This window comes from Callithrix jacchus, chromosome 1, assembly GCF_049354715.1.
Source record: "Callithrix jacchus isolate 240 chromosome 1, calJac240_pri, whole genome shotgun sequence".
In the NCBI taxonomy this organism is placed as follows: Eukaryota; Metazoa; Chordata; class Mammalia; order Primates; family Cebidae; genus Callithrix; species Callithrix jacchus.
In genome coordinates, this window is record NC_133502.1 from 114,868,762 (window position 1) to 114,894,737 (window position 25,976).

General features: G+C 37.4%; 1 protein-coding gene across 50 annotated transcripts in view; it reads right to left on the reverse strand.

Moving 5' to 3' along the window:
* Positions 1 to 25,976, reverse strand: part of PTPRD (protein tyrosine phosphatase receptor type D) — a 2,336,513-nt gene that overhangs the window by 104,229 nt on the left and 2,206,308 nt on the right. For 40 of the 50 annotated variants that reach the window (XM_078368970.1, XM_035293431.3, XM_035293380.3 and 37 more), the window contains 2 exons: positions 14,125 to 14,166; positions 13,525 to 13,622 (listed from right to left, as the gene is read on the reverse strand). In XM_078368970.1, the coding sequence (XP_078225096.1) occupies positions 13,525 to 13,622; positions 14,125 to 14,166 (140 nt within the window). The remainder of the gene's footprint in view (positions 1 to 13,524; positions 13,623 to 14,124; positions 14,167 to 25,976) is intronic. The other 10 variants (XM_078368938.1, XM_054243561.2, XM_035293168.3 and 7 more) reach the window with 1 other exon arrangement.

Here is a 25,976-nt window from a genome sequence, read left to right on the forward strand (position 1 = left end):
GGGCAGGGGCATCACTGCATTGAGAAAACAAAAAAGGAAATCTGGCATCAGAATCTGAACTTTATTATGTTTCCTTTAAATCATGTTTCATAATAATCAGAGAAACAATTTCAGCATGAGAGACAGAATCTAAAAAGGTGCTCTAGTGCAATCACCTAGATTATGTCTGAGCTTCTGCCTCGTCAGTCCAGCTCAGTAAGTTATATGCCACCTGACATACTGTTCATTTTAACAGAAATAAAACTGGAGCAAAAGCAAACAAAATAATAACAATAAATTCTTAAGCTAATGGAAATTCATGTAGGTAGGCAGTGGTTTTGTATCCTCCTGCCATCTTGAAATATGGCAAGCATCTTTTGATTGTATAGTAACAGCTCCTATCTTTTCAAATCATTTAGCAGCTTTTATACAAAATTCAGTTGCAGAAACATGAAAGGATTTTGCATATATGAAAAGGTGTTTTTAAAATCTTGAAGGTGAATATTACCATATATCATTTTAATAGATTTATGAGGCTTAATTTATTATAGTAAGTTTCCCTTTCTTCATGGATTATCTGAAAGAAGCTGGAATTTGACTTGTGATACACAGTGGGGAGGGCACCTTGACAGTGTATATCTCACTGTTTGTTTTTTTTTTAATCTTCAGGATTAGGCAAGTAGGTAGACTCTGGTCTACAACTTAAAATGTCAAAACAAGAAACATTTAATAGCAACCATCCCCCATGAGAGTGAAGACGAAGTCTTTACACTTTCAAATCCCACCAAGCATCCACTTGATTTTCCTCGATTTTGTTTTCCTACTGATCAAGATCAGAAGCCAAAGCCAGTCACTATTACATAGGTAGTTATAGAATCAATCTGGTGAATTATTTCCAGCCCAACTAATCAGATATATTTTCTGTTTGACAAGGTTAGGATGGAAGGCTGTTTTCAGATACAAATTACAATCCTCTCATCATCTTCAAACTTGCTAATTTTTAATAAAATTTAAACAAGAGCATGAAGAGGGAGGCTGGGTATAAAGGTTCCTATCCAAAGCATTTAAAACTAAGTCAGTTTGTTGTTGTCAATGTCTCTGATGTTGAAAAATAAACAAATATATAATTATAACAATAAGAAATTTGGACCAATGATTCTTATTTGGGGTCACTTGAATACTATGTGATCAGCTTACCAGATAAAGTTAATGACAAAAAAATTTCCATGGTGAAAACTGTGGTGAAAGGAAATCAAGTATCAGAAGCAACTGTTTATGGTGGTAAGAACATTACCCGGGCATCAAATCTCATGAGTTCATATCTCAGCTTTGCCCTTTACTAGCCCTGTGATCTTGAGTTAGTTACTTAACTTTCCTGTGGTTCAATATACTCTGATACGTTCTGTAACATGGGGATACTAACAGCACCTACCTGGAAGGACTGAATGAGTTAATGTTTACAGTAATGTGTTCCAAAGACTGTCTGGCACATGGTACGTGCCGTACAAATGTTTGCTATCATTGGTATCCTTGTAAAGTACTATCTAGACTGTGAAACTCTATAGACTGTTATGATATTAAAATGTTGTACAGTTTAATACTAAAAAATGATATGAAAAAATACTAGGTTAAATTGGCAGAAAAATAAAGATGGGGGACCAGGAAGAAAGAAGGAAGGGGAGAGAAAGAGAAGGTGGAATGAAAGGAGCAAAGAAAGGAGGGAGCATGAGAGAAAGAATGAATTAAATCAGGGGTCCCTGTGAGCCACTGGTTGAAAGTTAGAGGAATGATGAATGCCTGCCATTAAAGAGATTTTTTAGCAAGTGAGAAATAATACAGTTCTGATTATGCTTCATGCATGAACTTTTAAGCTAAAGCCAAATACTCTGCTGCATCCGTGACGACAGAAAGACTAATGTTCCACAAGGCCTAGCCAAGACTGCAAATTCATGTAATGTCTTAATGCTTATATCCTTCACTTTAATCCCTTCTGTATCCTCAAGCATGGTGGTGTGCCCAACAATTGTTTTTTCAAAAAGAATGACCAACTGTTTAGCCACAGTAGAAAAACCATGACAAATAATACTGCCACTAACATTTTGTAATTTTAAAATTAAATACATAAATAAGTAAAGTCATCCCTATGATGCTGGGTTGCATCAGGCTCCAGGCAGCCTCTTTCCAATCTCTTGTTGCAGCATTGTTAAAATTCTCCTCAAAAGCTGTTCCCAGCAGTGACAATAACCATACATGTACTCATAAGTACCATCCCTCAGGTACTTGGAGCTTCAGGATCAGTTGCAGGAAGTGATTTCCATGACTTCTGAACACTTTTGAAATCACTTAGTTGCAGATTTCTTACTGTGCTGTTATGACCTTTCAAGGATGTAATCACCTTTCGCATCTCACCTTTCAGCAGCATGACCCTGATGCAGCAATGACAGTCACAGAACACACTGGAGTCCCCTGAGCAAGCCACGCTTCTTCGCATCTCCATGCATTTGCCTGCATAGATCCTGCGTATTTCTAGAAAACTTCAATGACTCTCCAAGTCAGGGGTACTCTGGGAAGGCTCTCGTCAATAATATCTCACTCCCAAGATGCACTTAACAATTCCTGGGTTTTGTTTTGTTTTGTTTCTCTGATTTTCCTAGAAGACTACGGACTCATTCAGGGCAGCTTATTTCTTAATTATTTTTGGTTCTCCAGTAAATGTTAAACAGATAAAGGCATTCACACTGCTCCTCTTATAAACAAAGGAATTGAAATCAGGAGACTTAAATAACGTGCTTAGGGGCATTAAAATTTATAGCAGAGACACTAGGACAGTTTCTAGTCATCAATGAAAATACCTTTTTTTGATATTTTAATGTAGATATAATTTCCAGAAATAACATTATATACAAGACAGGAAAAGAGGAGTTCTTCATAATTACCCTCCATCCTTATCATCCTTTACCTTCCCCTAATTGCTTTCATAGAGCTCCTTTTTGGAAGACTGAACAGAAAATGTTATAGAAGACAAAATAACCTGAGAAAAGAATGTAATGTTAAGTGACTCACAGGTAGGTCATGCAGATTGGAGTTCACAATAACAAGAGCCACTACTGTTCACTAAGCACAGAGGGTAATGGGCCAGGTGCCTAACAGACTTCCTAACAGTCTCATGGGTAGATACTAATTTCTCAACTTAAATAAGAAAACTGAGGTTATGAGACATAAAGTAACCGGCTCAGGGTCAAGCAGCATAGCTGCTAATTGGCTCAGTCAAAATATGAACCTTGTTTTCCCCGACTTCAAGGCTCTCTCCAGCATCCACTATCACATCCCTCTAAGTATACACTTATCACTCAGGTGCTAAAATTACAACTTCATTTTGAAATAAACATACGACTCAATAAGCAGTCTCTTTTTGCAGTCCTTGTTACAGTCTCTTTGAAGCTGAAAGCTTGCTTTGGAAGTAGAGACAGTAGAATTAATTGTTTCCTGGGATCCCTGGGCTCCATGTGGGAGCAGGTGAAAAGACATTTTGGACAATGTCCACAGATCGTCAAGGGCCCATTAGTTACAGAGAACTTGTATGAGAACGAGAACTGAGAAAAAGAAAATGAGAATTGAAATTGTATGAGAATAAGGAATGGGAAACAGAAAACGAAGAGTTATGTGAGAGTCCCTTAAGACGAGGAGGGCTCCCAGAAGAAAAAAAACAAAAGGCTCTACTCTGAAAGATACAGAGTTGAATGTCAGTAAAGAAAAATGTCAGAGGTTTTTGTTTGTTTGTTTTAAGTGGGTTAAAGAACAAACATTTAAAAAGTCTAAGTAGAAAGAAGCTTTGGAACTTGAGAAATGACTTGCACTCTGAGTTCTCACAACTACAGAAGATCAGAAAGAATAAAAGGCTATGAACACATAGACATATGCCTGTTTTGGATGCAGTGCTTCTTCTAAGGTAAGCTGCTGTGTCTTGGTGTCCTCCTAGATGTGTTTGTAAGATGCGGAAAGCAGCCAACTGGGAGGGGGCTCTCTGTACTCTTGTATTTTACTTGGTGAGACTGGTCCTTAATTAGAGAACAAAGACAGGCTCTTCTCAGATGGCCAACAGGCAGGCCAATGATCTTTGCTATAAAAGCGGCTCAGTCAGTTTGATCAGTAGGTACTTTTGAGTTAAATCTGAGGGGTCTGCATTAAAATGTAATCACTTCTGTACTGTCTAGAGATAGTAAGAGCCTATTTTCTGAGAGAAAAGAGCCTGAAACTAAGGCTTCACTGCTGATAGATCAGGCAGGGATGTCAACTGGAAGAAGCAGCTCTTTACAGCAGGGCGCTCTCTGTTCTGGTTGCTCCTGTCGTTGGTACTAGCAATCTGGATCACAACAAAGGGTTTCTGTGAACTGTAATTTAGTTCCAAATTGATCCAGACATACACTTTGGTTAATCACCTGCTGTGTGCCGAGTGGTGAGCTTGTTACCATGTGGCCAACAGCATACCAAGAGGACAGACACCTGACTACCACACCTGACCCAGAGCTGCTTGAGAACAGCAAATGACTGGAAAGTAAGAAAGGGCAACATAGCAAGTGCGAACTGCACTGGTTTAAACTAGCAGGTTTTCATTTCTTTCTGTCTTGTATTATTATTTTTATTTTTTTACCGACTTCAGCAAAGACCTAAGGGTTTGGCCGGGGATAGGAAAGGGTAGGGTTTCACTGATTCTAAGACATAGATTTTATTCCCACATTCTAACATCTCTGAAATTGATGTGCATCTTAAAGTGGATGGCACCTTGCAATTACATTGGCAATGTCTTTAATTCCTTAGTGGTACATGCAATGATGGGGATCTTAAAATTGATGACACCTAGATTTCATAAAATAAGTAACAGCTGGTAAGACTACTGAGCACTGGTGTCAATAAACCTGATTAGCATTTTTGTGTTTGTTTTTAATGATTTTATGAAGTAAGTACTATGATTGCTTCTTTATATGGAGATGAAGAAATGAAAATACAGAGAGGTTCAGTTATTTGCTTAAGGTCACACAGCTTGAATTAGGGGCCAAACTGGCAGACTGAGCCAATGGCCTGTATACTTAGCCACCATGTCATGATACTTATTCCCACTGTTGGCTCAACAGGTAGAAAGCCCTGAGTGGCAGGCAGAGAGGTCCGGATCCAATCTGAGAAGCAGAAAAACTGCTACGTTCATAAGGAAGTGGGCAAAGACCCTCCCACACCCACCTCCAATCCTAGAGTATGAGGAGATTCTGATTCAGAATAGTAAAGTTAGCCATCCATCTTCCTCAACCTTACCCCGCCCAGGTACAAAAATGTTGTTACTGCTTTTTATTTCATGAAATCCCTCATTTTTCTCATTTCATTAACAAATCACCATAATTTGTTCTCAATTTTTTTAAAAAAACTTTTTATTTCTTATTACTCATTTGTCAAAAATACTTAAAAATGGAGGCTTTTCCCTGGTCTATTCCACTCTTCTACTTTGCATAAACGATGAAAATAGATCTCTGTCATCCACCATTTTCTTCCTTTAAGAAAAGTCCAGTGCATTCAAAGTTGGCCAAAAAAAGTGTGTTTGGCTTCTTGCTTCTGTCTGTATAATGCTTGAACACATGTCCCCCTCATAAGCTTACCCATAAATTATGAACTAATTAAAAGCAGATATGACAAGCGGTTTTGCAATACAAATGCTCAGAGGTTTACAAAACCTAATAACGATGATGTTTTTACTAATGATGGTTTTGTGCCTGTGAATATACTGTGGCACACGTGGTCACATATACCAACAGTCTTTTCCAAGGGAAAAGAGAAATGTTTTCTTTTGTGGTTGTTGCTTAGATGACAGATAATTTTTGTCCCTTCTGTGGAGAAATACAATGTTTACCAACGGGAATGAACCAATTATTTATGGAGAAAAGAAATGCATCCTTAGCATGTCACAGAAAACCACGGGGTTTTCCCAGGGAGAGTCATGCAATGGATACTGGTAACTATGACATTTTCACAGAAATTTTAAATATAAATATTTTGATCTAGTTGGAGACTAAGGTTTCTGAATTCTATAATCAGGGCATAGTAAGAAGCAAAGAGTGAAACATTTAGGTGTTTACATCAGGTAAGTTAAGGTGCATGAAGAACAAAACAACATGAATTTGTGACCTGGTTTTACCACCCATAGTAGGTGTATGACCTTGGGTGAACCACTTCTTTCTCAGCCTCATGCTCCTTACCTCTATGATGAGAGAGTTAAACCACATGATCTCTGAGGTTTAGATAGCTCTAAATATTAAGACATATGACCTAAGCAATGTTTTAAAATATCTCTACATGTCTCAACACTGTCTTGATGTATTTTATTATTCATCAAGGAAGCAATATATATTTTTCCTTTATTTCACTGATGGGAAGATTTTAACTTATTAAACAAAGGTGTTAATACATACTGTTATAAAAACAGAAGGACAGGGCTCTGATAGCTGAAATATTTTATATAAAACGCAGTTAATCATTAGCACAAACAGGAGATGTGAATGCTGCCGTGAGTCTGTGAAGAATCTCAGCACATGTGGATGCTGAATGATGGGAAATGTGAGCAAGGAGACCGGAGATGGTCCAACTCCAGAAATGTTAGCAAAGGTGTTGGGACCGGGCTTTGTGATGAGAACAAAACAGATCAAAGGCTTTCGTCAGTGAAGCAAAGACGTCCTTGCCCCTCTCCGATGGCAACAGCAAGACTGCTCCGAGTTAATCCATAGTTTTCAGGTAATACTATTAAGAGAGCTAGCACTGACTAACTTGAAACTAGATGTCTGAGGGCTGCTCATCTCTGTGTAACCACCATGACAGATGGACTGTGGTTTAAAATGTGACTTGTACGTAAGCTAATAGGAAATCAGAAAAAATTCTGTTGTTGTAACTGTTTAAAAGGGGGTTATTATCTCAACCAACATCACAAAATGTATAAAATCTGGAATGTACCTGACGTAGAGTGTGTGATTTGGGGCAGTATTTCTATTAGAAAACTCTACCTTGAGGACCACATTGGGAGCTAGTTTCACATTTTCTCTAACTTCATAGCTTTTCTTGATAGTGACCACTAGGATGCTCATTTATTTTTTAATTTTTTTAAACTTTTTTTGTTATAGGGTCTCTCTCTGTCACCCAGGCTGGAATGCAGTGATGTGATCTCAGCTCACTGCAACCTCAACTTCTTGGGGTCAGGTGATCCTCCCACCTCAGTCTCCCGAACAGTTGGGACTACAGGTGTGTGCCACCATGCCCAGCTAATTTTTTTTGTAGTTCTCTGGAGACAGTTTCACCATGTTGCCTAGGCTGGTCTCAAACTCTTAGACTCAAGCGATCTGCCCACAGCAGCCTCCCAGAGTGCTGGGACTACAGGGTGAGCCACCGTGCCCAGTTGGGATGCCAATTTATTACACAAAGATATCATCAAGGTGTCTTTTAAAATGTAGATTCTGAATCAGCAGCATTGGGGTCATGCCTAAAATACTGCATTTCTAACAAGGTCCCAGGTGATGTCAATGCTACTCGTCTATAGTCCACACTTTGACTATGAAACTACCAGAACATTCATCTCCCATGTGCCTTTCCCTTGACAAAATGCACTTCACTCCTCTTCGTAATTTCACTAAGAGTGACATCTTCTCTTCAATATCTTTCTCAATTCTCCGGATCATTATGACCTTTACTGAACCCCAGTAATGTTCCAACAGCACTTAAGATTACCTCCTTGGTGTAATTCTTATTTGATAGTATATATTTGTCTTTGATAACTACAAACTCCAGAAGCATGGGTTTCTCACTTCTTTATTTTCTCAGCACTGAGCGCAATGCTCTTCTGCAGTAGAGTGGTGGATAATTATTGGTTCCTCCTCTTAGCTCACAGGCCTCCTTCCCCAGAAACTTCCCTGTCTCCCATCCAAGATCTATATGAATGGACTGTTTGCAGTTACGTCCCAAGGTGTGTCCCCACAACAAACATTCAATTAGATAGAGTTCAAAGTTTGCTCTCTGGCATTTAAAATTTGACTGGCAAGAAAAACTTAGTCTCTTTACGGGGCCTGTATGTAAATGAAATTATGATTAAAGACCATGTTTTCCATGTGTGGATGAGAAAAACAGAAGATGCTGGCTTGCATAAGGAGAAGAATGAAGACACCCCAGAGAAAACACAAAGATGAAAGCTCCAGAGAAGATATCAGGAAATTGTCATAGCCTTTCAGTTCGAGATGACAGTTATCAATGTGTATCTTTACTATTAGCCTTTGGCTCTATAATACATCAAAAATGCCTTCTGTTTTTCCTTGAGCAACTTATAGGGGTTGTAGCTACTTACAATCTATCTAGTCTAAATAAGATTTGTATGTCTATGACTGTGAAGGGTGATGATGCCTACTGATTGAATCTTAAATATACTAGTCTATATGCTATCTCAGGCAATGGTGCAATGAAGACTGAGGATTATGTTATATAATGCATTGCCCTAAACCAATGACATTTCTCAAACCGAAGTCTTCAGAACACCTGCATCGAAGTCGTCATAAGAGCTCTCTTAAAATGGAGTTTCCTGGATACCACAGCTAACCTACTGAACTAGCATTTCTGGGGTTGGGACCAGGAATTTCAATTTTATTGTGTCTCTGCTAGGTTTTGGTAGCAGGAGGATGCTGGTCTTATAAAATGAGTTAGGGGGAGTTTCCTCCTTTTTTATTGTTTGGAATAGTTTCAGAAGGAATGGTACCAGTTCCTCTTTGTACCTCTGGCAGAATTCGGCTGTGAATCTGTCTGGGGGCTTTTTTTTTTTTTTTTTTAATTCATAGGCTATTAATTGCTGCCTTGATTTCACAACTTGTTATTGTTCTATTAAGGGATTCAACTTCTTCCTTGGAATTTCAATTTCAAATAGGCAACCAAATGACCTGTAGGCACCAGCCTGATTTTGTTTGGCAAGGCCTACATATATGATTCTGATTTAAAGATTCACCAGCCTAATATATTAACAGCCATACCAACTCTACAGAGGACCTGATTCTCTGCATTCCAGATGCCATTCTCAAACTGAGACTACTTAAATTCCAGTAGGACTTTTAGTTTCATCTCAGAAAACGAACATCTAAAGTGTTTATCAAGACCTGCAGCAATGGGGTTACACTAATTTCTCAGGTCCATCCTTCTAGCTTTCATTAAATCCAATGATGGAATTCAACTGCCTTTACGGTACAGGAAGTGTCTCACAGGATCTAATAATACTGTGCTACAATTTAACCTACTTCCTCCGATTCTGACCTCAGGATCAGTGCAAACAGCTTTCACGCCTTTAATCTGGTTTGGCCTTAGAATCAGAGTAAAATTAGCTTCATGCATCTTGCAAGTTCTGAGTAAATATTAACTCCTAGTGATTATGCCAAAATAATTAGGTGTTTGAAAGCAACCTGAGTTTTCTTTCCTCCATTTTCTTTGCGGAAAGCCAGTAACCAACTATTCAAATTTATGTAGAGGACAATAAACCATTTTTCCCCACAAAGTGTTGCTCTAAGCCTAAATTTTTACGTTGAGGTTTTAATCCTCTTATCACAGTTGAATATAACACTTAAACATCTCCTTGATAGCTGTTAAGGCACAGTAGAGTCGATTCATGCTCAGGGAGCTTTAATTACAGATCATCATCATGATCATCAGTGAAGTCTATGTGGGCTATGATGTCCACGGCTAAGCCTACTGGGAAAGCTGTGCAGGCAGCACTGCCAGCATGCAGTTAGTTCATAACTACTTTCAAGGGGCACTTCTGATCTAATGGCTAAATGAGAATCATTAAAGTATCTTTACATGTAGCATTTTTTGAGAATTCTGTATTTACAGAGGCCAGTTATTGTATTCACTGGATGCAATTGAGACTGCTTGAGTGTGCTTTTATTGTCATGTGCTGTCTAATGACATTTCAGTCAACAACAAGCCACAAATAAGACACTGACCTGTAAAACTACAACGGATCTGAAAAAATTCCCATAATCTAGGGAGAGGGTAGCTGTCATAATGCCCCAGCACAGTGTATTACTCATGTGGTTGGAGAAATGTTGGTGTAATTAACCTTACTCTGCTACTAGTTATATAAAAGTCTAGCATATAGAATTATGTACAATACATATTTAATAGTGCTAATAAGAGAATGTTACTAGTTTATGGGTTTACTACAGTATACATTTTATTGTTATTTTTAAGTGCCCTCCTTTTATTTATTTAAAACAAGAACTTTAAAACAGCCTGAGGTAGGTCCTTCAGGAGGTATGCAGAAGAAGGCATTGTCATCATAGGAGATGACAGCTCCTTGCTGTCACCCTGAAGACATTCCAGAAGATAAAACATGAAGGCAGAAGACAGTGATATTGACGATTCTGACCCTGTGTAGGCCTAGATGAATGCATGTCTTTGCATCTTAGCTTTTAACCAAAAGCTCTAAAAAGTTAAAATAATTTAAATAAGAAAAAAGCTTATAAAATAAGGATGTAAAGAAAAAATGTTTTTGTATAGATGTACAATGTGTTGGTGTTTTAAACTAAGTGCTATTAGAAGACAGCCAAAGAGCTTAAAAATTGTATAAAGTCATTACAGTAAGCTAAGGTTAATCTACTTTTGAAATAAAATTTTAAAATAAATTTGGTGTCGCCTAAGTTTATAGTGTTTATAAAGTCTACAGTAGTGTACAGTAATGTCCTAGACCTCCACATTCACTCACTACTCTCACCAACACCCTAAGCAACTATGAGTCTTGAAAGCTCCATGTATGCTAAGGGTCCTCCACAGGGGTACCATTTACAAATATTTTCATTCTGTTTTTTTTCCTTTTGGAGACAGAGTTTTGCTCTTGTTGCCCAGGCTGGAATGCAATGGTGTGATCTCGGCTCACTGCAAACTCTGCCTCTTTGGTTCAAGGGATTCTTCTGCCTCAGACTCCCAAGTAGCTAGGATTACAGGCATGTGCCACCACACCTAGCTAATTTTTGTGTAATTAGTAGAGATGGGGTTTCACCATGTTGGGCAGGCTGGTCTCAAGCTCTTTACCTCAGGTGATCCACCTGCCTCAGCTTCCCAAAGTGTTGGGATTACAGGCATGAGCCATTGCGTCCAGTCTAAAAATCTTTTTTATAGTATTTTTACCTTATCTTTTCTTTGTTTAAATGCACAAATAGTTATCACTGGGTTACGGTGCCAGCAACATTCAATATAGTAACTTATTGTACAGGATTGTAGAGTAGGAGCAATAGGCTATAACCTTATAGCTTATAACCTAGACTACACTATCTAGGTTCGCTATATTCCATGATGTTTGCACAATAACAAAATCACCTAAGAACGCATTTCTCTGTAAGTGTCCCTGTCGGCAAGTGATGCACGACTATATTATTGCCAATGGTTTAGGTTATATTGGTGGAGAGTGAATTAATGGCTTACTAACAGGTTGAGCTTATTTAGCAGGTCCAGCTTAATTTGTTATAATAACAAATTGTGGATTATTTCCACAATTCATGACCCATTACATAATTCATAATCAAAAACAAATAACTAAAGCAGGGCCATGCACAAATATCACATGGCAAAATAATCAGAATCATACAACAATAAAAAGTAGGCTGGAGTGATGAAAGATTTCTGATTCATAAAAACTGATATGACTGAGAGTTTTTTATGTTGCCCCAGCTGCTAGTTCTCCTTTGCCTTGTTTTCTCTTCTAAAACTCACTCTGGAGCCTTAAGCCCTAAATTAGAAACTAAAGAAAGTGTTTTAAAGGATACTGTTTAATTTAAAGAGCTACTCTAAGAGCAGGAAAGAAGCTGCCGACTATTTGAGAAAAGAAGGTAACCTCTGATCCGATGCAAATTTTCCCAACACTGAAAATGTTCTCCTGAATGCTTGGAGCACAATAAAAAAAAATATAACTTAATCAAGAGGCAAGGAAACAAACCAAATCTTTGTGTCCTATCAAACACATGACCAAGATGCTGGAGTGTGCAAATGGAATAAAAGGCTGTATGGCTCTTAGGGTAGGGGAGGATGAGAGTACGGGTATGTTTTGCTTTTCCGGCACAATGACTTAAAGTAACGAACATCTGAATATTTGAAGATTTTAGGAAGGCCATGCAGATATTCAGACTGCCACAGGCCTCACTGCTCCACATTCTCTTATATAAAGCTGCTTCTTATTTTTGTGACTCCTGTAGCCAGTTGAGGTTGGGGGTCCTCTTACAGGTTACTACAGAATATGATAGGGCAGAATGTTAGAGCTGGTAGGTCCAGTGCAACTGCCCCAATTAAGGCTCATACAACCAATACCAAGACAGGTAACAGGGCTATGTTATCGGCGCCCAGTAAGTAAATCAATAGAAACCCCTTATGATGAAATTTGGGCTGCCCAGGTACCCAATAACCTTCTGTTCTTTGGTACAACTGCAAGATTTTAGTGGTACATTTTAAACTTATGCTAAGTTAAAACTGGCCAAGAAAAACTAATTAAGGCCTGGTTACCAACAATTCATTAACTGGCTTCACCAAGGATCTTTTCTGCTGGAGAATATCAGAAATATCCAGTTCTGTAAGTTTTTGCTTGATGTATACCACAATAGCCAAATACATGTGCCTGCGCACATGCACACACGCGCATGCGTGCACACACAGACACACACACACACACACTTTTCATTTACCTTCATCAAGAATTTACAAAGAATCTTTAAGAATTCTGGAATTTTAAGATAGCATTCAGTGTACCATTCCTTCAAAAACAAGCAACTCTCTGAAAATACATTTCAATCTTAATATTAGCTCTAGTATTAATTAAGACTGAAGGATAAGATAACATATATATGTATGCAATAATTACAGAGTTTTCAGGCTTACAAAACCACGAGTCCTGAAAAATGTACTTAATCTCTGTAATCTTGCTTTTTAGATGAGGATTCTTATCACAAATCAGTGTGTTTGGACCTATTTGGTATGCTGGAAAGCTTATCAGTTTAGTATATTCTAGGAACTGAAAAACCAGAAAGACAAATACTGCATGATCTCACTTATGTGTGAAATCTAAAAAGTCAAACTCACAGGAGAATAGAATGGTGATTACCAATGGATGGCAAGAGAAGGGGGGGATGTTGACCAGTTTTAGCTAGAGAGCAGGAATAAGCTTCAGTGATCTGTTACACAGAATGGTGACTATAATGAATAATAATACATAATATATTAATATATACAATTATTGTCAATAAAAAATAAATTAAAAAAACAGAAACACATAATCTCAGCAAGTAATATTGAATAAATGTAAAATTGATACTTTTTAAAAGTGTAATTACTCTATCGCTTGTACAGACACTTGTAAGTTGGCAGTTCATTATATATTTTTATATCATATTTGAGTCATATTTAAAGGGAAAAGCACTGATGAAGTTAATTTTCAAGAATATGGTTAAAAAAAGAGAAGAGCAATTCTTGAAATTGTGAAGAATAAATACAGTGAATTACCTCATATTCCTGGGAAAACTTCAAGTTGTCATTTGCTTTCAATCTTTCAATGTGGTCTGCAAGTTCCAAGATAGGTATTGGAGGATGGCTAGCCATACCTATTAAAAAGGAAAGAAGACATGCATTTGAAAACAAATGAAAATGATGTTAACTATCCCAAAATATAGAGAATACTATAGTTAGAAATGGCCTGAAAATATGTGAGTAGTAAAGATGTTTTAGGTGAGGAAGCAGGCAAATAGTTTGGTTACTCAAAGCAGGACATGCTCTGGAAAGATGAATTTTGTAGCCAAATGAAAAGTCACCAAGCATAATCTCCAAACTAACACTCCTAGTGTAAAAGAAAGCGTTATTGTGCTAAGAATCAATGAGGTTAGCTAGCGGAGAAAACTGACAGGCTTGATGTCAACTTCTGCTTTGAGTAATGACTTTTATGCCATTTCAAACTCCTTCTCCTGCACTGTGTGAAATGGAAATTGTGTGGAATTAAATGGTGTCAAGTGAACTAAGAAAACAGACACTGAGAAAGGCCTAAAAGGGAAAGAGTAGTAGCTTGATAGTAAACATAAAATGACTTATGCATAATCAAGAAAAACTAACTTGAAGAATGAAGGTTACCAGGGTAACCGGAATCATCTGAACCTGCAAAGGAAATGATGGTGTAAATAAAATAAAATAGAACAAATTCTTTATGGAAAAACATGAAATGGAATTTTCATGTAAAAAGCCTGATATACTTTTTAAAAAGTCTAATCAAAATGCTGCAAGTTTGTTCAGGATTCTCTATACATCGTGACTAGATTGAGATCGCTAATATTTCACACACCTGTAGGTGACTGACATTCACATGCAAACACAGACAGAGAATGACATGCACCACAGCTCACTGACGAGAACCACTGACGGCACAATCAGACACCAAAGTGAGCTTCAAAAATGTTTCCACTAGCAGCAGATTGTAGAGGTTGGGGTTGCAGCCTTCTCCTGGACACTTACAAATGGCCACACTAACAGCTCCATGATATTTTGCCCCAGGTCCCCATTATTCAACCCCCAGCAAACCTACAATCTACTTCAGGTGTAAACATCTTTGTCCATGGATGAGAAATGAATTCAGGAAAGTGAGCAAATGGTGAAAAGACAGGAGGGAAAGCGGGTGAAGAAAGAAGGAAAGCAGAGACAGGGGCTGACACATTCTAGTTCATTCAGCCAGTGGAAGATATATTAATTTCATAGATTCCATGAAAAATAATCCACTATTAATTCTGGCGAATCCTGTGCCTTTCTGATGTCTTCTCTTTTTTCATAGGATTTGTCTTTTATTTCTTTCCTTTTAATTTTGCAGAAGCATCATGAAAAAGCATGGCTGACTCTTATCTACAGACACAAATTCCAGCTGGCTAGAAAAACCTGAACTAGCATGTCCCCCGGGAGGCCACTGAAGCAGAAAAAGAATGAGGGAGGAGCTCAAACTGGAAGCCATGTTGACATTCTGCTGTCACTGTGGATCTTTGGAGGGAGGCTGTAGAATGATGGCCATTGAGTCAAGAAGACATGTGACTACTTGAAGGGCATTTTAGGAATTATACCATTGTTAAAAGTCACCCAGTAAGTTATTTTATCTCAAATGCCAAATTATCAATGGTTCTGGTAAGTTATGTAAAAAACTACCCTGCTTTTTGAAGACTATCACTTTAGCAACTGTTGTGAATTGTGGTGGTTTAGTTTTTATGGCTATGAAGGTCTGCTTCCAGTCAGCTAAAATTTTCGTGGCAATCCAATAAAATTGAATTGCTTGGAAGGAAAAATTCTTTGTTGGTGATATAATAATGCCTTTGGAACAAAATTTTGGAACCCTTTCTGAAACTTTTCTGTATTAATGGCAGAATTGAAATAATTTACATTTTGTGGAGGGAGTGAGTGGGTGACAGTGATCTGTTATTATATGATCTTATCCAGATGAGGCACCCCCAGTGAAAATAATGGAACTACAAAGGCATAGGTGACTTTAGGCTGATCTGGAAATGGAAATGGACTGATATGGACATCGTTACAGTGCTTTAACAGAGAAAATAATAGAGACAAAGATGTTTAGACCTTTTCGAGCGAATCGTGGGAGAGAGTTATTATCATATATGGACTGAGTGGTGGTTTGGCTAGAGAGGGAGGACACAGAGCCAATCAGGGAGGCGTAGGGGACTGAATTACTGCTCAAAGCTGCAAAAAGTAAAGCCAGTTGGAGATGGGAAAAGTATTAGTATAACAGCAGTAGAAGACCATAATAATAACCAAAGATGCGATCAACATATTTACTTGAGGCATGCACTGGCATATGGTCTGGAAGTATTACATTGGAAGCTTATTAAAGAAAAATTCAAGCAGTCCTACATTGACTCATTATATTCCACATCAGAATATATATACATATACATATATCTTTCACATGCAAGATATCATAGCATTAAAGAATCGCTACATAAAACTTATTGTTGGATACCACATTACACTCAATTTCTAGGACAAGTAAAAATGGCAGATGGATGTTTCACAGAAAAGGGAGGAGAATTTGTGTGAATCCAATGGTACAGGAGAAGGATTCCTGGCCTGGAATACTGGACATGGGTTCTATTTCTGGTTTTGGCATCTACTAATAGAAACAAATCACCATTTGTCAAGCACCTTGATTTCTTTAACTCTTAAAATAAGATTATAGAACTAGATAAATTCAAGAGCCATTCTCTTCTTTTTAACTTTCATCCTTCCCACATATATAGACAGAACTTCTGAACAGAGAGGGTCTATTGAACATGGTTCATATGCAAGGCTTCTAAAAATTACTGTACCATTTCTTTGAGGAAGGGGAGAGTACTTACTTTTTACAAATGGAAAACTAGTAGGCAGTTGAATTGTCTACTTTTTGAACTATTTAAGTTTGTTGCTATTTTCTTTCATTAGCCAAAATGTATACACAGTCTATTACGATGTCATGTGGGAAAAGACTGAATGCCAGCATAAAAATAATCCTCAACAAGAAAAGTCTTCTAAGTTGAAACTGTGTAGCTCATATCAGAAAACAATTACCAAGGATCAAAATATTGTTACACAGTTTTGCAGAAACATCTCCACTGCCCAATATTGAAAAAAAAAGGTACATGACATATACAAGTAAGTTATATTTTGAATGAAAACGCAGACACTGAAAAAACTATGAAGTTGACCTCACTGTGGTATCTTTTCAATGTTTTGTCTGGCAACCTGACCATTGCTCACAGTGTATAAACCAAATTCTTTACAACATCTGAGTTTTCACATTTGAATTATTTGATGAGCTTTAAAGTTCTTTTTGTCCTTTTTTTTTTTTTTTTTGCAGTGTGTACACCAGATCAATTAATTCAGATCTCTGGATGTGGGAGCTATATATTGGTATTTTTAAAGTTCCCCAGCACTGGCTGTTAGTCCTATGGGACTTCATGATGGTTGGTGGGGGGGGGGTTCTGTAACTCCATTTATGACTTTTTTTTTCTATTTAGAAATGATATCAAGATGTATGAGAAAGAGATGAGCTTATCTCTTGGTGATATTCTTGAATCCCCTCTAACGCTCCATTAGCAAGCTTTAGTACTTTAACTATTATTGGCAGCAAAGAACTTGAAGCACAGCTAACAGTGAGGACCTGCCAGTGTCATGACCTCATCAGTTCAAAGCTACCAATGTACAACACAAATGCATTTTAAAGGCACACCTCAAATCTGAGCAGAGTTTTCATTTTGAAGCTATGATCTCCACAATATAGAGTCGACATGAAAAATGACAGAGGCAGTCACTGAAATCTGCCTTAGGTTGGAGGAAAAAACAAGATGGCTCCCTTGAATAGGGTATATATTTGTGACACTAATGTCATGGTGACTTCCTTATAAGAAGCAAACTTTAAAATCCTGGCATTGTAACCTAAAAGGTACCTTAGATATGACTTAGTCTAGCACTTTCATTTTATACACGAAGACTCAAACCCAGAAAAGTTAGGTGACTTGTAAACATAAGCCCAGAAAGTAAATAACATCTGAACATTCAGCTTAGGCATCTTTCTACTGTACTATTTCGAGAATACCATTTGTGACCTTCTAAATAAAGCGGGGGCAAAGTCGCCACGGATGGAAGGGGCCAGGTTGTTAAGATAAATGACTGAAGATGGCTAAGTATTATATAGTCAACATTTTCACACACACACAAAATACGCTCATTCCCATTTCCTCACAGTGAGCAGGTTTCCACAGCTGGCTTTTGTTTCTACTTTGAACAGAGACTCCAGAAATAACAATAATTCTTTACTATGTGAAAAATAGCTATAAGCATGACATAAATGGCAACTAACACTCAGTCTATGTCAGTCATCTTTAGGGCTGGTGTGCATGTGGGGGACTTCTGAAAAGGGTGAAAACTACTGAGCTCCAGGACTTGCTCTGCCAAGTGGGAATGCAGGCCAATCAGATTAGACTTTTTAGGTTTTCAATAGCCACTAAAAACTCCAGATTATCATGTGATTATTTCCTCAGTTTTCAATGTTAACTCATAATTTTGTTAAAATTTAGTCAGTGTCAAAAGATAAGCTTTTTTGCAGACCACATTTGACTAACTAGATTATGGCCTCTGTTTTAAAAGAACAAAACCCTCTTTCTCATGTGTGTGTGTGTGCATGCATGTGTGTGTGTGTGTGTGTGTGTGCATGCATGTGTGTGTGAAATAGAAGCAAGGAGTGTTGTGAGTGACAGATTGCATGCTTGTATCCACAAGGCAATGGACTAGATACTGAGCTTTGTGCTGCGGATGTAAAAGTATGCTTCTTGAATGGTTCCACCCATGGGTTAGTCTACCTCCCTGTTTCCCTACCCCCAATTATTCTACCAATCAGAAAAATAAAACCCAGAGGAGTTAAAGAATTCGATCAAGGTCATCATTATCCGCAAAACTGTAGCTACATGAGGAATTTGATCCCATACCTTGTCCACTCTCATTTAGCACATTTCTCATTACACCATGCTGTCTGTCAAATCATTTAACACCCCTGGATAAGTGGTGACATGTACATAAAGCTGTGCCTTTGAGACTGTTTAGGCTCTCTATGCAGCAAGACAGAGATCATAAACCATCCTTGGTTTGAGAAAAAAAGTGTCAATATGGTAACTTCACCTAGGGTATCTGTTTCAATGGTGGAGAAGAGGAAAAGGGGATGCAAAACTGTATCTGTATTTTCCAATTACTTCTTGCCAAAATGTCTTTCCATGAAAACATAAACTAAAGGTATTCATTTAAAATGTTAAAAACTGAAATATTATTTTGTAGAATGTGTTTTTTAGAAACTAATTTATGGTATTTTTGCTTTTCAAATGTCCCACTCTGTTTTATTAAGTCATTAAGGCTACTGAATGCTTCAAATGACTTTATTATCCATAGAAAAATATTTATTTAACATTTGCTCTGTTTTCATATTCTTAAACCTTGCACTGAATGCAGTAGGCAATGCAGAACTATTCTGCTAAGTAGAATTTTTTAAGTCATCAATAAGAGTGGTACATCTTTTGGGCGATTTTTTTCTGTCACTGTATATGTGTGTCTGTAATGACTCAGTAACAGTCTCTTCATGATTTTCCTTACTGACAAATTGTGATAAAGACTGGAGAACAGTTTGTGCTAATGGACCAAAGAGAAGCTAATTTTTTCATCAAATCAATTATCACAGTCCTAACAGTAGAATTCTACCGAATTAACAGTCAGAAAGAGAAAATTAGTTCTTTAAATATCTGTCATATTTTAACATAATTTATGCACTATTTAGAATTTTCTGAATGAAATACAAATACTCTGCTATGTTTATTATTTGTATCACAAACTAATAATAAATTAAAGATAGAGAGAACATAGATTTGTAAGCTTCCTGATACAACAATAATGACAATTAGATTTAATTTATGATGGGGGAATCATCATTAAATGAAAGAGTCTCCAAAAGTGCATTTATAGGTAAGCATTGAATGGCACAATTAAAATTCAAAATTTGTAAGGGGAGAAAGGAAGCAAAACACACTGCCATGTGTGTACCTACGCAACTGTCTTGCATGTTCTGCTCATGTACCCCAAAACCTAAAATGCAATAAAAAATTTACAAAAATAAATAAAATAAAATAAAATTCAAAATTTGTACTTGTTTACAGGAGTTTCAGTTCAGCCTGGGAAACAAAGAAACACCCCGTTTCTGCAAAAACCATAACTGTTTTAAATGAGCCAGGCATGATGGCAAACGCCTGTGGTCCCAGTTACTTAGGAGGTTGAGGTTGGAGAACTGCTTGAATCTGGAAGGTTGAGGCTACAGTGAGCCATGACTGTGCCACTGCACTCAAGCCTGGACAACAGAGCAAGATCCTGTCTCAAAACGTTAAAAAAAATTTTTTTTTTTTAAATTCAGTTTGAATGTAGACTTTCTCAAAATACAGAATTTGAACAAACTATGTTCCTTTATATCAGAAATTTGGCACTTAGATTTAATGAATCATCATTTTATAAAACAGAAAGAACCCATCTGGTATTCTCAATCTAGGTCATATTCCTAAATTCCTTACTGTATAAAATGAAATATGAATATATGAAGAAAGTATATATAACAATGGATCTTGCTAGCCCAGATCTAATTAATAGTATTAATAGATCAGAAGACATAGCTCGAGAGCTTTTTGAAGCCCATTCAGTTGCTGTGCAGACATTTCTGCTGCTGATATCACTATTTCTGATCCGTTAACTTTTTATGAGGTTGGTTTTATTTTTCACAGCCCATCAATCACCTACCATCCATGTATGCTTTAGGGCAAAACATATTAAGGTCATCCAAGGAATGAAAACGAGGTCTTTATGTTGTAACATCTGATCATCAAGTTTTAAATCTCTTTTCCTAAAAGGTGCAAGCATAAACACTATAGTTTTGGTTGTTTGCAGGTATTTTGGGGCCAGAAAGGAGATATGGACAGGGACAGCCAAAAATTTAATATTGAATATCCAGGCACAAGAAAAGGTAATGATTGGTGTACCACCAATGCTATCGGTAGCATCTTCTCTTACAACTTTCTTTGTACTGAAAATTAAGTGGATTTCTCTAAGATCCTCAACCTCTAAATTTTCTTTGTGGGGGAAAAAAGAAAAATGAACACATATTGTAGTTTGCTTGGTTTTCTTATATATCATCTTTTTTTATAATACTGGATTTATCTTCATCATTTTGTCCAATTCTAGAGGCCATGGGCCAGACGGGTCAAACTGTCAGTAAAGGATTTTTACAGCATTTCAAAAAGTCTGTAATTTGGTTTCTCTATCAAAATGGTAAATGTGTCTACCCTAGGACACTGCTATCATATTTCCAGGTGTCTAACATGCAGAAATAGCAACGATGGTGTCAAAACATATGGGCTCACTAATGCTCATTACAGTAGTATTTGTAATACTAAAACATGAGATATAACTTAGCCTCCATTAATAGGGAATGAGTTAATACGTTTTGTTATATACAGAACAGACTACCATCATTGCCATTAGCTGTTAAAAAGAACATAAGACATAATACACTCACTTGTAAAAATGTCTGTTTTTATATAGTTAAATGTTACAACAGCAAATTGTGTGTGTTTATACATATATGACATATTATATACATACACACACACCTACCTAGTGTATATCATTTAAAGAACTACACATACAAATTAAGTCTAGAAAGATATACATGAAATTGTACATGGCAGATATTTCTGGAGACTAAATTGGAGTAAAAAATCTTTTAATTTTTACTTTAAGTACATCAAAAAAAAAAGTGGTGGAATGAAGAGTAATTTTTCTTCTCTAAAAGTGCTTTTCTTGGCCCCTTTCCCACCATATGATGGTAAAAATTTTCAAATATACAAAAAAATTAAAGAATAATATAATGAACACCGAAATGGTCACAATCTATATGCAATAATTGTTAACAAGCTTGTTTACTATTTTCCAAAATTTTCCCAATAAATGTGTTGCTTTTGAAGTTAAAAAGATGTACTAGGAGGGAGAGACTAAAATAACTAAGAAATTGTTTAAAGAAGAAAAAAAAGAAAACTTTCCTTCCAAATGAGGCTAACACAGTTCCTTTTTGTTTAATAGGCAACACATCTGTCAACCTATACTAAGGCATACTCAGTTACTGCTGTCTACAAAGATGTATGGTGCTTAATTGAGGTTTCCTTCCTTCCTTCCTTCCTTCCTTCCTTCCTTCCTTCCTTCCTTCCTTCCTTCCTTCCTTCCTTCCTTTCTTTCTTTTTCTTTCTTTATTTTTCAGACATAGTCTCACTGTATCACCTAAGCTGGAGTGCAGTGGCGTGATCTCAGCTTACTGCAACCTTTGCCTCTCAGGTTAAAGCAATTCTCCTGGCTCAGTCTCTGCAGCAGCTGGGACTATAGGCACTCACCATAACGACCAGCTAACTTTTTGTATTTTAGAAAAGACTGGGTTTCACCATATTGGTCAGGCTGGTCTCAAACTCCTGACCTCAGGTGATCCACCCGCCTCGGCCTCTCAAAGTAAATGCATCTTTTATAAGTGAATATTTTCTTCCCTTCTTCCATACACCTTAAAGACTTGTAAAACTTGATCAGCAGTTAATAATTCTAGTAAATTCCTCTACTACACCACCTGTCTCTTTTACTCATTTTGTCCACCTTATTTTATTACCTCTTAGAACTGATAAGTCAATCCTTAGCTAAATGATACCTTCCTAAATACTTAAGTCCCCATTTTAATTTGGTAGAGTTATTGGTGATATGACCGATGTTACTGAAATTGCCTGTTCCACACTAATTCTGGCTGATCTTGTACACTAATAATCAGTGATTTATTTTTTTAAACCATTATTCTCTGAAAAGATTAGGTAGTTCATGTTGTCTCAAATATTGAACCTCAATAAAATAGACATTTACAATCATGCAAAATACTTACAATTTGAGGTGCTTGCTTTCAACTGTGAAAGCGTGAGCTTCCTCGACCTGTTCAGACGCTTACATACAGTGTTTCACTGAGTGACTTGATTTTCTTTTTCTTTTTCATTTTAAAGGATATTTTAATAATGAAAGTGTACAAGCACCAAAAATGATAACTGTTCCTATATATTAGTCCAGACCTACCATTTGAACCCATCACTTAAGTAATAGATTAGTCCTAACAGTGCAGCATCCTGGGATCCCATCAGACTGTTCAGACTGTTTATCCTGAATCTAGCCCTCTTCCTAAAAAAACTACCATTTAGGGAAAAACAGAACATTTATTCAACAATTCCATATTGTCTCTGATACAGCAATGGGTTAAGTCACAATTATACTGAGCTCAACAAGACAAAAATAAAATAGTTTTAAAGAAGGGGATGGGTTGGCGAATCTTTTTTCACTCATCTTAAAGCTAAAAAGACCAAGAACTTTCTTGTCAGTAACATATTGGTGGGCTTCAGCCCTGGACTATCTCTAGCTGCCAGCACCATCAGTGACCTCAGAATGAGAAGATACAGTGACTCCTTAAGGTGCTCTGTACAGACTCAAGCCCAAGCTGCTTCTTTGGAAGGCTATCAGCAGTGTCACAGAGTGACTTGATTCTTGTCCAAAAGTTTGAAAAGGAGGCTGGGTACAGTGGTTCACACCCTGTAATCCCAGCACTTTGGGAGGCCGAGGCAGGCAGATCATCTGAGGTCGGGAGTTCAAGACCAGCCTGACCAACATGAAGAAGCCCCATCTCTACTAAAAATACAAAATTAGCTGAGTGTGGTGACGCATGCCTGTAATCCTAGCTACTCAGGAGGCTGAGGCAGGAGAATCCCTTGAACCTGGGAAGCAGAGGTTGCAGTAAGCCAAGATCGTACCATTGCACTCCAGCCTAGGCAACAAGAGTGAAATGCCATCTCAAAAAACAAAAGTTTGAAAATGTGCTGAAGTAATGTTCCTTTCCACACTCTCCTACCTCAGGAGGATGGTTATATGGAAAAAAAAAAGCCGGTTTCTCTGTCCTCTCTTTGTGCCTTAGCTGAGCAACAGTGGATGGAACTATGTTTGTGGTATTGCGTTTAAAGGTACAGTTCTTTGACGTACTTAGATTGTTGGAATGCTAAATTTATATAAAATTAGAAATATCAGACAAAGTTAAAGAAAAAAGATCTGACTCCTTAAATCTATATTCTCCAAAAGAAAAACTTGGAATGTAAATGAATCTTTCATTTACAAGATGATTTTTTTTGAGAAAGTAGAATTTATAGAACCACTGAACTAAGCAATGTGCTTTCTTTACCTTCTGAAAGGCCTACTGAATTTCAAATGGTAATGCTTGTTTGCCATTTTGTCATTCATAACAGACCCATCAGAAGTGGAAATCAATTTGCCTTTGGAAACAAATTCTGTACTAGGTACTGGTTATATAAATCATAGGCATCGCATTTCATTGAAAAACATTTTCAGAACATAAGATGGGGATTATTAATTCTCTACTTATGTATATTATTAATATTCTCAACTGTTACAATATTTGGGGATAAGCAATTATACATTTATAGTAGATATTATATATAAAAAGCCACATTCAGACAGTGAAATGTAAATAATTTAAAAATCTAAAAATGAAGCAGCATCATAGTACCTGCTATGCAACACCTAATAAAGAATTACTTTATTTAATTATCCAATAAAACTCTTGATTCTTCATGAAAAAGAAGAGAAGAAAAAGCACGAAAGGGTTATTGGATTAACAACCCCACATTTTTCTCTCATCCTATTGGCAAGTAATTAAGGTAATTCACAGCCACTGGCTAAAATTCATACAGGCTGAAGTGAAGGGTCACATTTCTATGAATTTCACATTAACATTTGAGTCTATTTCCTTTGTAAAATGGTAAAAATTTTTCCAGGCAGTAGGCCACAACTTAGAACTTGGGTGGCAAATAAATAATTTCAACAAATCAAGCTTAAGTGGATTGCTTACCTGAGCCAAAGGGCATAATGTATTGCTTCCTGAGTGAAAACATGTGCTAGAATCTTAGGACAATTTCTCCTTTTCTAGTCTCCTCCTCTACTACGTCTCCTCTCTTATCTCATTTTGTCCACTTTATTCTCTTACCCATTTGAGGTGAAAAGTCTAACTTTAGTTAAGCGACACTTTCCTTTATACTCAGGTCTCCATTTTAATTTTATAAAGTCATTGGCGATAAAAGACATGTTACAATTGTAACATTCATTCTTATTTCTGGTATCTTATATAAAATTTAACAGATTCTCTCTATAAATGGATATAATATCCCCAATTACACTGGGAAAATTAAATTGCTAATAGAATTCTTGAGTTTGGCCGTATTTGCAAAATTACACCTGAAAGTGAGAAGTACTTGCAGACAGAGGTCTCCTGGTTGAAGACATTCCTATTCTCTTACCTGCAGTCACCAGCACCTGCTAATTATTCTCTCTGCACAGACAGCTCTTTTCTTTTGGGGGTACCTTTGCCTTTCTGCTCAACCTTACACTGTGTTTTTGCCTCTGGTGGAAGATCAAGGTTGGTTCCAGCTCAAACGGCACTTTATGTCAAAAAACAGAGGAAGGAGGGGCAGTACAGAGGTAGCAGCAAGGTACTGAGAAATCTGATCCTTTTTTCTTTCTTTTTTTTTTTTTGAGACAGACTCTCACTGTCGCCAGGCTGGAGTACAGTGGTTCGATCTTGGCTCACTGCAACCTTAGCCTCCAGGTTCAAGTGATTCCCCACCTCAGACTCCTGAGTAGCTAGGACTATAGGCATGCACCAACACGCCCAGCTAATTTTTTTTTTGTATTTTAGTAGAGAAGGGGTTTCGCCATGTTGGCAGGATGGTCTCAATCTCCTGACCTCATGATCCACCTGCCTCAGCCTCCCAAAGTGCTGGGATTACAGGCGTGAGCCATCATGCCCTGCCTGATCATTTTTTCTATTTCCACAATGTGTTGCTCTTTTAAAGCGGGAAGAGGTAAAATATGCAAGGAATCATGTAGCAGATCGCTTCTTCAGCTTTTGTGTCCTCTATACATTCAGTCTGCTGAATTGAAAGGAATATAAATTCCTGGCTCCATTATTAAGAAGTTGCCTGTAGGCCAGGAGTGGTGGCTAATGCCTGAAATCCCAGCACTTTGGGAGGCCAAGGCAGGTGAATTGCTGGAGCGCAGGAGTTGGAGACCAGCTTGGGCAACATGGCCAAACTCCATCTCCACAAAAAATACAAAAAGTTGGCTGGGTGTTGTGGCATACCCCAGTAGTCCTAGCTATCTGGTAAGCTGAGGTGGGAGGATCACCTGATCCTAGGAGGCTGAGGCTGCAGTGAGCTGTGACTGTGCTACTGCACTCCTGCCTGGGCAAGCAAGTAAGACCCTGTCTCAAAAAATCAATC